General features: G+C 37.7%; 2 protein-coding genes across 3 annotated transcripts; both read left to right on the plus strand.

Annotated features, from left to right (window-relative positions):
- Window positions 1-2,316: 2,316 nt before the first annotated feature.
- Window positions 2,317-8,974, plus strand: LOC103994687 (protein TPX2-like). Of its 2 annotated transcripts, none has more exons than XM_018829828.2 (23): window positions 2,317-2,692; window positions 3,099-3,181; window positions 3,289-3,350; window positions 3,506-3,593; window positions 3,691-3,740; window positions 3,829-3,923; window positions 4,031-4,280; window positions 4,363-4,465; window positions 4,561-4,677; window positions 4,797-4,892; window positions 5,984-6,160; window positions 6,241-6,303; window positions 6,380-6,463; window positions 6,552-6,628; window positions 6,716-6,794; window positions 6,881-7,012; window positions 7,094-7,180; window positions 7,265-7,384; window positions 7,477-7,643; window positions 7,727-7,835; window positions 8,382-8,441; window positions 8,519-8,613; window positions 8,699-8,974. In XM_018829828.2, exons 1-23 carry the CDS (start codon window positions 2,542-2,544, stop codon window positions 8,784-8,786), a joined length of 2,433 nt encoding a protein of 810 aa, XP_018685373.2. In that variant the 5' UTR covers window positions 2,317-2,541; the 3' UTR covers window positions 8,787-8,974. The 2 variants fall into 2 exon arrangements, with proteins under 2 accessions (XP_018685373.2, XP_065020001.1); XM_065163929.1 differs by having other exon boundaries at window positions 3,841-3,923.
- A 776-nt stretch (window positions 8,975-9,750) lies between these two features.
- LOC135645502 (probable protein phosphatase 2C 62) lies at window positions 9,751-16,041 on the plus strand. The gene is made up of 5 exons (XM_065163930.1): window positions 9,751-10,115; window positions 10,511-10,759; window positions 10,896-11,172; window positions 15,066-15,220; window positions 15,745-16,041. Exons 1-5 carry the CDS (start codon window positions 10,083-10,085, stop codon window positions 15,880-15,882), a joined length of 852 nt encoding a protein of 283 aa, XP_065020002.1. The 5' UTR covers window positions 9,751-10,082; the 3' UTR covers window positions 15,883-16,041.
- The last annotated feature ends 137 nt before the right edge of the window (window positions 16,042-16,178 follow it).

The following is a 16,178-nucleotide window of genomic DNA, read 5'->3' on the forward strand; positions in this document are numbered from 1 at the left end:
ATTATTGGATAGAAATCAATTAATACAAGAGGTTTGGGTAGTTAGATAGAGATCCAATACTCAATATGACAAAATATATTATGGCTAAGTTGACATGGACCTATATAAATAGGATGGAACCAAATGGGTAATAGGTTATACTCTTTTTAGCTACCACCTCCTATTCTCGTTCCTCCCTCTCCTCCTGAGTTGACAACCCTCTTGGTGGTGCAAGAGAACAGTAACAAAGGGCCAGCCCTCCTTGATCTTTGCTGTGAGGTGGTGTGCAAAGACTACGAGGATTTGGGCTATAAAAGGAGGAGCGTCATCACTTCATCTACTGCGTGGATCACCGCTAGAAAGGAGGGCATCTGACCTCCTTCATCAAACAGTTGGATATGCATTTTTAGGAATATATGATCTCCCCTAGGTAAATCATCTCACACGTAATATACGATTTTCAATTTTACGATTTTTTACACACCAATTTTCGCACGACGATTTGATATTGAAGCTTTGGGAACTAATTTTGTTTTATATTTGTATATGTGATGCTTTATTAAGGTTTCCAACATGTCACTTATCTCAAAAACATATTTAGTCTAATAAACTCATCAATTAGTTTTATTATCAAAATATATGATTCAACAATGATAACATGATTGTCCAGATAAGATAAATTGTAAGGATCATTCTAAACTATATTAAGAAATACTAATAGTATTATGATATATAGAAGGGAGTATGATATTAATGATAAACAGCCGATATAACTCGTATTGGTAGTTAGACTTAATATAGTATTATTATATTTATTAGACTTAGTAACCTATTTTAAAATTCAAAGCAAGATATAAAATACTTTTCAAAACTTTTAAAATCCTATTAGGTAAAATTATTTTTTTAATATATTTTTTTTTATTTTATTTATTTAATTTTGAATTTCTTTTATATCTTAATAATTATTGGATAATTAGAAAAAATTAGATTGTCTGATCATATTTAATTGAGTAAGATATATTAGAGATCTGATTGGATTCTGATTATAGTTATCAATCAATAAAAAAATTAATTATAGAAGGATTCATTAAGAGATGATTTTTTATTGAAAGTGACTCTCCTAATTATTTATCCAAATCCTCTACTCTTATAAATAAATAAAACCTCTTAAAAACTATATACGATATGAGATATATTCTCAATCATTCTTAGTCCATATTATATCACTTATAATGATCTCGTGAATCATAGATACGAAGAGATAAGAAGATAACTCTAACTCTAACTCTAATTCTAAAGACCGTAATCATAGATTAGGTCGAAACCAGTTGAGCTCGCAACATGAACTATACATGATTAGCCCAGCCCATAGCCTTGATTGAGCCTGTAGCTATTTGCACTCACGGAACGGGTTGAATTGAGCCAGACCAGGTCCGACCCATTCGCACCAAAAAGTCAGTCAAAGCCATGTTTCCGGAGGCTACAGGAGACCACCCCAACTTTAACTGTCAACTACGATCTAAAAGAACTTGCATGCCATGTCAACGAATATGATACATGATGATAGTATATTAGGGGTGTTCAAATCAAAAGAAAAAATAATGCTCAATTTAGTTTGATTTGAAATCTTTTTTATTTGGATGGATTCGATTTTAAATGTTATTAATAGTTTGAGGATGCCTTTTTTTGTTTGATTAATCAAACCAAATCAAATTGATTTTAATTTGAAAGATATAAATTCAACTGAGTTTTTGATACTAAATTGGTTCAAATCGATTAATTAAATCAAATTTGATTCAATTGAATTAAATTAATTTATTTAAAAATTAATTATGATTTTGTATATGATAAATAGTGACATCGGACTCTGAAATACACTATTTAATATATATATATATATATATATATATAAATTATTTTAATGATCTTTTAGATTAGGAGCACAACTGATTGTCTGTGGAAGTTATATAATTATTTTTAAATTTATTTGTAAAATAGTGAGAATTATCTGCATATGATTGATTCATGGCAATGCCACTCGAACATAAACATTGCGTTGGATCTATTTTTCCTATAATTTGTGAGAAAAATATTTCGATGTAATTATTATTTAAAAATGTTATATTTGTGTTCCGATTGGTGACGCTACGATTTTAGTAACGACTAGTATCGGCGTGCGTAACACGTGCAGAGGCGGGTCCACACCCCACGAAGCGCCTAGAAAATAGCCGTTGGTCCGACCGATCAACTGTTTCAAAAAATTCGACCGTTGCCACCTGGAATCGTTTATTTCATTCATCGCCCTTCCAAGGAAATATTACTCCTCGATCAAGAAGGAGAGAGAGAGAGAGGGAGTGAGAGGCGGGGAGAGAGACGGAGTGAGAGAGAGAGAGAGAGAGCCTCAAGAAAGAGAAACGCCGTGCCCTTCCATCGCGAAGATCAACGAATCTTTTGCAGGATTAGGAACTAAACAACCCCATTTTCCGTTGCCATCTATCGCTTCTCGTGGTTCCCCTCTTATCGATTTCGCAGCAAGAGACGAGGAGAAGGGGATCGAATCTGATGGCGAACGGTGGAGTCGATGTCCTACAGATCGACGAGGCGTACGAGTTCCGCGCGCCTCGGTTCTTCGATTTCGTCAACGAAGAGACTGAGGAGGACATCAAAAGGGCCGAGCTTTGGTTTGAGACCTCGCGCAGCTACGCCCCGTCTCGTACGCCTCTCTTTCTACCTTATTTTGCATTTGGTTCTTCCAATTGATGTTCCTGATTGTTGGTAGAGGAGTTGTATTTGAACTCGTTGCTTTCTTGATGTCGATGATGGTGGGTTTAGGGTTTTGTTTGCTGTTATTTCGTATAGATCGTGGGGAATCAGGGCTTTGTTTTAGGTTCTTGTACCTTGAACTGGAATTTGATACTAAGATTGTGTTTGTGTTCGATCAAGAAAGTGTTTTACTTCTGTGTCGGGCAATGAGTTTCTTGATTCTAATATCAAAGTTCCAGATTTCTCCCCTCTGGATACCGTCGGTTCTTTAGATTTTTCCTTCTTTCCTTGAGAGAGTTTCTTTTTTCTTTGAGTAGGAAAATAGGGCTCAATTATGTTTCTTTTTGTTGCTCTAGCTTTCATGCCCAGAATCAGAGAGGGTAGATCTGTTCAAATTGACAGTCTCTGTGACTTTGGAAACGTTGATCAACAACAAAAGGTGATTTTTAATGTTACCAAACTTCTTTTTTTTTTATTGTGCTAGTCGAGTAGAAACGGAAGCTTTTAGCTAAGTTGTGTCTGCTCTTTTCACTCTTTCAATATCAGGTGGAAGTATCAACCAAAGTTACCCAAACTGATGCATTGAATGAAGCAGAGAACACCACAAGGTGGAAAATCTATCTATTGACTCCTTAATATATGCTAACTTGCTGAGACCTGACCTGAATTTATCGAGCAAATGCTTCTTTTTTCTCTGTTGGAGGGATACATGCTATATTGCCGAGAACTGACCTGAAACATTGTTTCTTGTTCGTGCATTCAGAAATTATCAGCAGGAGCTTGAAACCAAGCCTTTGGTTAAACCTGAACAAAGCCAAGAAGTAGAGGATAGGAAAAATTCTTTCGAGTTTGTAAGTTAAAAGATGCTGGTTTGGGAACACAATACTCTATTGATATATATACCCGGTCCTCAAGTTCTAAAATGTTTTTACCTGTGTGTATGTCTAGGTGTCCGAAGTTAAGCCTCAGACTAACATTCTTCCACAACAGAAGACGAGGTTTTTAATTCAGAGCCTTTTCCATTCTGCTTTCTTACTAGAAACATAACCCAACTCGCTTATTGCTCAAACATTCTTTTGACGACAGTTTTCCATGTAGCATTTCTTCCTTAGCATCGAGCAAGGAAGAAGCTCCTTGTTTGGAGTTCCATATTGCTCCAGGTGGTGCTCCAGTGGCTGCGGGTATATACTACTGATTCATGGACAAATTTCCATTGCCGTAGTTTGGTTAAATTATTCCTTTTATTGATTTTGTTTGTATTACTTGAATGTATTGATAACATCAACAGCTTGTACTGCCAAAGCACAGAAGAGTTGCACAAAATTGGTAGCACCTAGTACCGTGAACAACCATGTGACTGTTGAAGCTTTCACCCCTAGAGCGCAGAGAGTTCCAGAAAAAGGAGTAGCACCGAGCAGTTCAAAGCATTTAACAACTAGAAAAAATGCAAGTATGATGCGACAGCCTTCTGCTTTAAAGCCAAAAACCAAGTCACCTATCCAATCTTCAAAAAGCACCAAAGGAAAGAATATAATCAAGTACGTTTTGTGTCTGCAACAATATCATCTAGCAGTTATTTACTTAATGGATCACCTAGATTGGCATATTTGTCTGTGATAGACGTCCTGGTAGCCTTGCTGCAAAGAGTTCCATGGCTGCTGAAATTGCACAAGAGAATCAAGCAGTAAAACGACAAAAGCTGGATGATGGAAGATCCAGACAGGTTTATTAAGCTTTGCAATTTTTTTCTTCAGAAGTACAGAAATTTTAGTTCAAATAGATGTTGATACAAATTCACTTTGACATGACCATTTTCAGATACACAATATCAAAAATAGAGTTCTACTCCACAAGCCGAGATTAGGTTTAACTGGTGGCACTGGTATGTCTACTTCTGCTGCTAAAGGTTGTCTGGAAGAGAAATCATCGCGAAAGGTATAAATTCTTTTTGAACTACTGATAATTTGCAAGACTGTTAGAATACTCTGTGATATAGTAGCCATATTTTATGTTTCTTTAACACAAAATAACTTGTGTTTTGTGTTGTGAAACAGGAAATATCACCCTTCATATCTGCTGCAGAGATGATTAATAAATTCCATTCAAGGACTAGAGACTTGGATCTCTCTCAGAATAGATCACTTTCAAATGTTAGTTAGAATCTAAGACTTTTCTCTCACTCCACAGTGTGATTTATCTATCTTTTTTCTTGATGTGTAAATGAACTCTGTAAGTGTAGGCTCAGTCAAGTAGCTTATGCTAATTTCTTTTAAGTCGGCTCTGATTCTTATCAGCGAATTAGCAATCTGGTCACATTTTATAGAACAGCCTGATTTCATACTCAGAACTGAATGCATAGTGCTTTTCTGATCACCTTGATCTTAGGTGTTTTTCTTGAGATTCGTTTTGAATCAGCTTGATCTTAGGTGGCCCTCTTGAGCTTCATTCTTAATCAGCTTGAAATTTGGTGATTCCCTGATCTTCATTTTCTCTGTTATTTATTCTAAAACATTAAGGGCATTCCAAAGGAAGAATTTTGAGTAGATCCAAGAACTTGTATACTTTGCATACTTCGTTATGTTGCAGATATATTACTTTTTGGTAGTAGGTACGAGCGTTAGTGGGAATTACTTGTGTTGTTTGTGCATAATATGCCTATTAATAACAACTATTACTTCGATGTTTAGCTGCATCTTTATGTTTTGTCTATTATCTTTTACAAGACTAGTGTTGACATCAAACTCAACTGCAGAAGACAAAGACAAAACTAGCTTAAAGACACGTAGCTAGCTTCAAACCAGAGAAGTTGCACATTGGTCACACTGAAATGGATCACTTAGACATGCTTTCCCTTGCAAGTAAAGAGTTGACTTAGTTGATTGCTTTCTAGTGCTCAACTTATATTGCTCACTTAAGATTTATTGCAATCATATTAGTCGAATGAGATCATATTAGTCGAATGAGATTATATTGCTCAACTTATATTGCTCACTTAAGATTTATTGCAATCATATTAGTCGAATGAGATCACCAGCACGGCCTTACATATTTTATTATCTTGGTATTGGAGTGTGCCTGGTTATTCTCATTGCAAGATATTCACAAATGTCTAGATCTTAAAGATATATAGTTCTCAATATATAATTTTTTACCTGTGATGTGTCATAAGTTTTTGCTCTTTGCTTCCGATTTTTGACAATCTCTAGAAGGCCTTCATTTTCTCATATGATATTTTATTCAGGATGATACAGCTTCAGTAATACAAAGGAGGCCTAAACTTACCTTGACGAGGCCAAAAAATCCTGAATTTGAAACAGCCCACCGAGTTCGTGCAGTACGGATTAAGAGCTCTGCTGAGCTAGAAGAAGAGATGCTGGCAAAGATCCCCAAGTTCAAAGCTCGTCCGTTAAATAAGAAGGTTTCCTGTTTCTCTCAAGAACCTTTGTTTCCGTCAGACTTGAGGTCTATATTTATGTCAATATTTTTTTAATTTTGCAGATTTTTGAAGCACCTTCATTTCCTGCATTGCCCAAAAGTGTTCCACAACCACCTATTTTCCAGGTTGGATTTGCTTGATTTTCCATCAGCTATGAAGAAGTTGGCAGTTGTGACTTACCTATTTTATAAATTTGCAAAGGAATTCCATCTTAAGACAATGGACAGAGCAAATCAACATACTGAAACATCATCAGTAGTCTCCTCTATAGATGGTTCCGTTCAGGTACCTCTCCTTGTTTCGTCTTTGCTAATTGTTGAGGATGTCATTCATATAATATTGCTTCTAATAAATTGATCACACAATCTAACAGAATCAGAACAAACCTTTCCGACTTACTGAACCGAGGCCTCCTCATCTTGAAACGTCACTCCGAGCTCGACCACCAATGTATAATCTCAGTTATATGTCGTAGAGAACGTTGCATCATGCACTATTATGTTGCTTCACTGTTACTGATAGACCTGTCTTTTACAGGATCAAGAGTACTCAGGAATTAGAGTTGGAGGATCTTGAAAAGATACCGAAGTTCAAGGCTAGGCCACTCAATAAGAAGGTCTCTTTAATCAAACAAACCATGCAATATTTTTCTCACTCATTTATAGATTGATGCATTTACCAAATTCTGTCTGATATATCCAGATTCTTGAGAGCAAAGGGGAAATAGGCTTGTTTTGTAATCCAAAGCCCCAGATTACTATTACTGAGGAATTTCACTTTGCAACAAATGAGAGGTTGGGTCCTCCTGCAGCAGTAGTGCAACTTTTCGATAAGGCAGGCATCAGATTGCTTTTTGGTTTTACATCAAGCAGAAGTATGAGAAATTTACTGATAATTGCATTTCAAAATTTTCAGCTTTCACTGCATTCTGAAACTTCTAATCATGAGAGGAAAGAAGTTCCTAGAGTCACAATTCCAACTCCTTTCCATCTTCATACAGAGGTATGTGGACTATGTTCTTTGCGAATGCTGGTTTTCCATTTTTCAGTTATAATCTAAGACTCTCCTGATCTCCCCTTGTTTTAGGAGCGAGGGTTTGAGAAAGAAAGGCAACTTGCAGAACAGATTTTACAGAAAGAGTTGGAAGAGGAAAGGGCTAGAATTCCAAAGGCAAACCCTTACCCATATACTACTGATTATCCGGTGGTAAGAAGCACTATCTATTTATTACCAATGACAACACAATTACAACGATACCTTGCTCTCATTGCATTTTGGCAATTTTCGCGTGCTTGCAGATACCTCCCAAACCTGAGCCTAAGCATTGTACAAAGCCAGAAGCCTTTCAGTTAGAAAGCCTTGTAAGACACGAAGAGGAGATGCAGAGAAAGTTAGAAGAGAAAGAGAGGATGGAAAGAGAGGAGGCACAACGAAGAATTTTTAGAGCACAGCCCATTTTAAACGAGTAAGTTCCAGTACTTTTTAATTCACAATTTCAGTGCGTTAGTTGAAGACAAACTGAAAGTATATTTTGCGACATTATGGCAGTGACCCTCTACCACTTCCACAAAGGGAGAGAAAGCCTCTCACTGAAATCAAGGAGTTTGTATTGCATTTGGATCATAGAGCTGTCGAAAGAACAGAATTTGATCAAAAGGTTACTCTTCACTGTTAATTCATTCTTCATGCATCTCTTTGTCATATCTGGTAATTAAGCTGTGCCAGCTTTGTTGATTTCACAGTTGACTACCGTTTTTCTGAATTCTTATTGTCAAATCTGGCCTTGTTGATTCCACAGTTGACTACCTTTTTTCTGAATTCTTATTGTCAAATCTGTTTTGTACCCTTCCATCCTTCTCAGTCTTAAATAAATACTTGTTTGCTGCTCCTGAGCAGCTGTGTGTGTAGTAGTACATCATTTGTTTTCTTCACAAGACTGTACATCATTTAATTTCTTTACAACTCCTTACATCATTTGTTTTCTAACTTTCTACTGTGAAAAGTTAGAATATTGAAGAGCTCAAAGTCCCCTTGCTAGAATTATGTCTGCCTGCATTTAACTGTTTCTGCTCCGACACATTCTGCTTGCACATGTTTATTATGTCTCACTGTTGAGAGAGAGGAGTGAGGAGTAGTATGAAATAACCCCTCCGGAAGCAACATCATAAAGGTGTGATCTTGAGTTTGTCGATACCATGTGCAGATTAAGGAGAAAGAATTGACATACAAGAGATTAAGAGAAGAGCAGGAATTTGCGCAGATGGTAACCACTGAAAATTTGCAATTTAGATTTGTTCACCTTCGGTCGGTTCGTGATTATGAATTTATTCTTGTCTCCAGATGGAAGAAGAGAAGGCAGTGAAGCAGATGAGGAGAACAATGGTGCCTCACGCAAAGCCCCTTCCAAAATTTAGCAATCCATTTGTCCCTCAGAAGTATGAAAACTGATACTAGAATCAATAGAAACCTCTGCTTCCTTGTTTCTTTATTTCTGACTAGATTGCGGTAATATGTTTACAGATCTACGAAGGAAGCTACAAAGCCAAAGTCACCAGACTTGCGTGTGAATCAAAGAGTCGAGCTGCGGCAGGCATTTCACATGAGATGATTTGCTTCTGCAGTCGTTCAAGACTGTTTGAACCACCAGTCTGTCTGCACAATATGTAACATCTTTCTGCTGAAAGGAAGAGGAACAACTCAGGAACCGAGTGTGTGTACTACGTAGCCAGTCGTATATTCTACACAATCAAATTCTTTTGATGCAATTGTCAACTGGCTTTGATGCATTGTGAGTCAGGAGTCCCCGAAGCGTATCTTGATTAAATTGATAGCTTAAACAAATGCTGCAGGAAGTCAACCATCAAACTGCTCAACTATTTGGGCCTCCATTTGTTGTGTATTTCTCTCTCTAAATTTTGATTTATTCCAAACTTGCAGACATTGGCCATTAGATTAGATCATAGTGGTTTGTTTTTATGTTGATATATGGAGGACGTTGCACAAATGCTAGTTCGAATTGTCACGGGGATGATTCTGGAAAAGCTCCTCAATAATTCGCCTACAACTACTTCCTGAGGTAAAGAGCTCGGCGGTTGGAGACGTGTATATGACTTCACATAAAAGCCAGGGAGAGTCTCTTTCGACGCACGTGTTTTTGGTCGGTGATCTTTCCACGGCGGTGTCATCAGGATGACGACGACGCGGAAGCCATATCTCGCGGCATCACCACCGTTCATTAAACAACTGGATTTGATCCTGGTCAACAAAGGCTGCGAGAGAAGCGCGCGCATCCACCGTGGCCATCATCATATCAGGATCGAGACAAGCCTCCCTTCACCGGATCATCTTGGGACCCCTTGTGACCTGTTGTAGAGACGAATGCTTTCGCGTTCCGAGTCCGTTCTGAGGCTCAGCTATTCGAGCCCTTGCATGGTTCAGGGTGGCCGACGCATGGGCCCCACTCGCGGAGTCCGGTTATCGTGTCCCGCTCGAGAGATCGAGTGGGTTGTTGTTCGCTTATTAATTGTTGGCAGCTGTGGGCTCCACGAGGCCAAATAGACACTCGTCCCGTCCCGCATTCTCTTAGAGGATGACAAAGCCCCGGACCCTGTCGTGGATAAGACAGGAGAAGCTCGAGGAGGAGTACCGAGGGAAACGGAAGGGGCGGAGGGTTTCGCCATGAGGCCACCGACCGACTGCACAACGACAACGAACGCCCCCAAGTTGGATTTCTCCGTTCATAAGATCCCGTGTCGAAGGAAGAAAGAGTGCTTCTTTCCTTTTTGATCTATTAATCTTCACAGCACGTCTTTTTTCCTTCACTCTCCCTTTTCCTCTTCTCTAGCCAAAAAGATATCGTTAGGTTTCGAGCGCCGGTTGATCGCGAGCGGAGCAGATCTGAAGAATGACGGGGAAGGAGATCCTGCACAAGTTGAAAGTGCGTCATCACAACCTGCCTCAAATCTTGTGTTTCCATGTCTTTCAATTTTCGTTTCGCTTCTAGTATCCGTTGCCTTACCCGTACGGATCTTGATCTTGATGCTTGGTTTGTGACATCATTTCTGCTCTGATCTTGTTCGTCGCTTCTTTCTTTCTTTCTTTCGATGAGTATAAATTTTGTTGAGGTTGATGCGGAATTCCACGATGCTACTCGAAAATTCGGCGGCACGGAACAAAGCAGCGATGGAAAATTTAAGCCTTTTGAGCATCATTTGAATCTTTGTTGAGCTTGATATGTTGACTTCATACACTAGTTTTCTTATCTTTCTCTATAATCAAATCTATCATGCGGTTTCCAAGTGCGATTTACGTGGGATCATGTTATCCTCGCAGGCAAAAGCGGGGTTTGCTTCATCGTCAGAGACTGGAAAGGGCAGGTGCAAGATCTCTGGCAGGAATATCCGACATGGCTATCACTTGGTGAAGGGAAAATCCAGCCATCCAATGGAGGACTATCTGGTGGCGGAATTTAAGAAAGTTGATGACCATGAATTGGGATTGTTTGCGATTTTTGATGGCCACTTGGGCCATGATGTTGCTGATTATCTGCGATCTCATCTATTCGAGAACATATTGAAAGAGGTAACCAAATTGCATTTTCAACATTTGCTTTAGCGACGTTCTGTAAGATTGTTACTCATACCATCAAACATTCATGATGCAAATACTAATTACATGCTTGAATATGTAAACTCTGCTAACCTTCATATTCCTGCAGCCTGAAATTTGGAGTGATATAGAAAGTGCAATCAGGAAAGCATATGATCGCACTGATCAGAAAATACTGGAAAAAGCAGCTGAGTTGGGAAGAGGAGGTTCTACTGCAGTTACAGCTATTTTAATAGATGGAGTAAAGCTGGTGGTAGCTAATATTGGAGATTCACGAGCTGTAATTTCAAAGAATGGTGTAGCCAGACAACTTTCTGTCGATCATGAACCAAGCACCGAGCAGCGTTTGATTGAGGAAAAGGGAGGATTTGTGTCAAACATTCCAGGTAACTTATAAATTATTTATTTTTGTTACTTTAAGTTGTTGAGGCTCCCTTCCCAATTTATTTAACCTATGAACAAAAATGGCAACAAGTTGGAACTGAATGGAAAGTGGTTGATGTGCTGTATATGCCATATATGTAGTACCTGGAGAACAGAGAAGAGTTATAATATCAAACTTGATGGATCGCCATAAAAATTTCATAACATCGTGTCAAATTTCTGGTAATGATTTAAACGAATTTAATACAACGCATGGCTAAATGACAAAATTTTAAGGTAATTACTAGCTTGGTAAGATAATAAAAGGGGCAGACTGTTTGCATGATTGGGAATTGCTAGAATTACATAGGTTTAGAACAAACTCAACTGCAATCCATGTCTTGGTAAGTTTTGGCTGAAAATATGGTTCGATTGCTCAAGTTTTCTTTTTTCTTTTTTTTTGTTTATCTTACTTATTTAAGGAACTGAATGGTTTTAGTGAATTTTGGGTGACATGTGTAAAATGCTGCTCCTTGGTCGATGCACTACTCTCAAATTGTGTAGAGGGGACCATCGACTCCCCGGTGTCATCGCCATCCACGGTCAAGGCACTACTATCCACGTTGCTATCATATCTTTGGACTGAGCGGGTTGTTGAATGCGATTGAGAAGGTGACTCATTGCTCGACTCGATTATTTCTAATCGTGTAACTGATGCTCATGTCTTCCCACTGCCTTTGCCTTTGCCTTTGCCTTTGTGCGTTAGGCGGATGATTGTGACGGTTGGTTATCTCTAGTTCCTCGAGCAGTCTGACTCCATGGTATCTGACTTCTTACAACACGCTCTGAGTGAGGGGGATCTTCCTCCTATTGGGGATGTGTTTTCTTTTCTTCTATTGCCTTAGCGATAAAACACGAAGGACGTGGAGGATCTCTTGCCTCATCAAGTAAAGGATTCTCTTGGATGAGAGAGAGATACGAGTGAGAAAGAGTTTGAAAGAGTTGAAGAGATTGTGAGAGTAAAATGGATTGAAAGAGAGGGGAGAAAAGGATTTGAAAAACCCTTTCCTATGGTTTAGACGGTCAAATTGACCATTTGAAATAGAGCAATCTCACCCTTTGATTGGTAATGATTGGATTTCGATCGTTATCGATTGGTATAGACCTTGTATCGCCTGATACAAGATCATATAATGGGTACCACCCAGTATAGGGTGGTCCGCTTATCGATACCCTATTGGACCGATACATACCGCCCATATCGAGCGGTACAGCTCGGTACGATGAACCCTGCTTTAGATAAGGTGCCAATTGACTAATTTATTTCTTCATGGATCTTGTAGAGTCTTTGTCCAACAAAGTGAAACAAAATTATTATAAGCATAATGTACAATTGCCTAGAAGTGTGAGTTATTGTGATAATCTTGAGCAATAAATTGATGGTTTTCTTGTCTACTGGCTCTGGCTCTTCCGAGTGTCTTTCTGCTCTCTTCTTTTGATTATCCTTCCTTCATACCTGTCATATTTCTTCTGTTTTCTTGTACCTCCTCTTTATTATTAGAATGTGATGTTCTTTAGTTTTCCGCTAAATCAGCTTTATCCATTTTTCCTGTCTTCTCCATTGTATTTTATCCTGAAATTTTCTTGTTATGCTCTAATCTCTAGAGAACATTATACCTTTATGATGAATTTCATAATTAATGTGGACCATTTGCATCTTGCAAACAGAGAGATAGCTACTTTTAAAACTAGTCTTTATGACTTGAACTTTAACACAAAGTATTTTAACAAATTCAAAATTGTAATTCTTGTTTCCAATCAGGTAAGAAAAGTTTCCAGTGAACCAAGATTGCTGATTAATTGAACAAGCCATGGTAGAGATTTCAAGGAATATCAGCAAAGTATTCTTTACAAGACTTTATTGAACGAGAAAAACCTCAAGTACTTTGCTTGTGATAATAGATAAGAGAAGGAACCTAATGTCTCACTTGATTCCTCATTGTTAATGTATATGTTGAAAAGAAATTATTGCAAACTCACCAATCGTCCAGAGTTCTACTGATGACAGTGAAAATTATGAGCATCACCAAGTGAGAAATCAAGGGTATAACTAATTTTGAGCTTGTGTTATAAAGACAAATGATAACAAGAAAGTCCTAAACTGGGGAGAAATATGAAGTGCAATTCTAATAATACCAAGGGAAGAATTAAGGTGTACAGTAAACATACATGGTCAAGAAACCTTTTGAAGAAGTAAAAGTTATAGATATGTTTGATATCTTATTCATCAGAAGAGAGATATTTATGAAGATATTGTTCAAGATTCAAAAAGAGATAATTAATGTGCAAAGAGGCGGTGCTAGGAGTGTTTTGTGATCATTGCAAGTAAAAAGATCTTAAGGACATTGTAAGTTCGGCTATATTTTATGGATAAAAATGCTGTACTGATAGGAAGCAACACAAAGTAGTTAGTATCTGTCACTAAGATGATAATGTTAAAATGAGTATGTGGGAAACTAGAAAAAATAAAAATATAAGATTTTTTTCTAGTGAGTACAAAATTTCGAGGTGAGCAAAAAATATATAAGGTGATATGTTTAAGATGAAATGCACTTGTCCACCTATAGATGCACTTGGTTAGATGATATGGATCAATCAAAACTAGTGATGTGAGGATAGTAGAGGAAGAAAGACAATTTTAGAAACAGTAATATAGAGATTTGGTGACTCTTAATTTGACTAGTGCGGTATATTCCTTTGGACAGAGCTTAGTAGAGTGGAAAATTCATGTAGCTTATCTTAAATAGTTGGGACGTGACGTCTTCTGAACAAAGCAGTTTGTGATAAACGACTTGGCTATGGGTAAAAGTTGTGCAGTTGGTGTCTGTGAATATTTTTGAAGGTGTGTGACACAGATGGTAAACAACCAAATAGCAAATCTAGTCGATTTTCTAAAAGTTATATTGGCTCATGAGAAGTGTGATTTATTTTATTTAAACATGTGGATAAAATTGATATGGATATATGATACTTGTCATTCTCTAGAGGTTGATATAAAACACTTGTCATTATGTATAGTTTATGTAATAAAGTAGCATAGGTAACATGATGCCATAATCTATGTAGATCTTTTACATAATTATGAATCTTTCCATTTTAGCCGTTGCATTACTCTTCACAAAATTCTATATAACATAACCTCCAAGATTCCCCAATCTCATATCCTCATGACCTATTATCTACTCTAAATAAAACCAAATCTCAAGTGGGGCATCATAGCACCATGGATTGCTAAAGCAATGGGACCATTGGACTACCAAGATGCTAATCAGGAGTTTCGTGTCAAGCAGAAAATATATTTAACATCCTTGGTATTGTGATTTGGCTCGCATCGGTCAACATGGACCATGCCATAGTCTGCTGACTGATATTTAACGGTTTGACCTAGATAAAACTGTCAACCATTGGTTAGATGAACAGGGTAACAACAATAATTCATCTGAAATATCAATAAAAATTATTTAACTCTATTGTGGTACTCCAAGATAGGTGGCGGCCTTTTTTGACAATCGTAATTTGTAGTTAATAACTATGACTTGACTATTTCTTTGTTTTCCTATCTTATTTGTGTGCCATCAAGATTTGTGTGGTCCACCTTAAACTGAAATGCCATTGCGACTACAGATACGACTGGCCTTGGGCTGGTTGTCTATCGATCACATTGTAAAAATCCTTCTACGTAGGCAAAATTTCTTGCTATTCAGGTTACATTTTGAAGCAACTGATGCTTGGGATGTGTCAGCAGACAAGATAAATAATTCTGTTGCTACCTATATATGTGATTTGCAATTCTGGAATGTGATAGTTTGCTGTTGAGCATGAGCCTTAAAAACTGATTAGCAATATCTTGTTTCAGGAGATGTACCACGTGTGGATGGGCAGCTGGCTGTGGCAAGGGCATTCGGAGATTGCAGCTTAAAGGCACACCTCAGTTCTGAACCTGATGTGGCCGATGATGTCATCGATGATGACACAGAGTCACTGATCCTAGCAAGTGATGGATTATGGAAGGTAAACTCTCTATTGAAAAGGGCAAGCATCATCACATGGAACAATTTGATTACAGATTGAAAATTCATGGACTTATTCTTGGTGATGAAATTACAAACCACATGAAATGCATTTTGCCCATTAATTTGGGGGCTTCCTTCCATTGGATGTGTACCTATGTCAGAAGGTGCATTCATGTAGATTCGTGGCAGTCCTTTGCTTTCCTGAGATTAGCATTTTCTCATAAGACTTAAATGTTAAAATTAACTGGGTGAGAATGACCGAGATCATTTCTCAGCCTTAAGCAGGACTGTGAGGAAAATTTTGGTTGCCATAGCATACATGCAATGACCAACAAATTTAGTATAAAGTAGAATAGAAGTTTACTTGTATTGTTGTATAGAGAATGTTGCATGCTTCTGCAACCAAGTACATCAATATGTCCTTCACAAGAGGAGATTAAAAGAGATCGGACAGCTCTTATTTATTGAAGTATTTCCTTTCTTTTTTCTAAGAATATTTTTTCTCTTTACGTTTTTGACCAGGTAATGTCAAACGAAGAGGCAGTGGATCTCATCAAGGATACGAGAGATCCTCAAGCAGCTGCCAAGCATCTGACAGAGGAGGCTGTTGCAAGGAAGAGCAAAGATGATATTTCTTGCATAGTAGTTAAGTTTACCTAGGTAAGATGTTTCAGTTTACCGTAACTCCTAGCACTAGTTTATATTCGCTACCAAGTGTGGTTTGATATTGTTTGAAATAAGTTAAAAGGGATATACATAATGCAGTGTAGAATACTGTAGATGAACATTCCAAGTGCAGTCTCCATAAAATTGTGTTCATCTTCCTATCTCCTTTATGAAACTCCATTGGTTCGTGCAAGTGTAGAAGCATATTGTAATTTTACTTTTGTTGCATTTGTTTCAGAGGGTGGGTCATTTTATTTTGTGCAATTATATCCCTTTGATATCCTTATCGG

This window comes from Musa acuminata, chromosome BXJ3-8 (assembly GCF_036884655.1).
Source record: "Musa acuminata AAA Group cultivar baxijiao chromosome BXJ3-8, Cavendish_Baxijiao_AAA, whole genome shotgun sequence".
Classification (NCBI taxonomy): domain Eukaryota; kingdom Viridiplantae; phylum Streptophyta; class Magnoliopsida; order Zingiberales; family Musaceae; genus Musa; species Musa acuminata.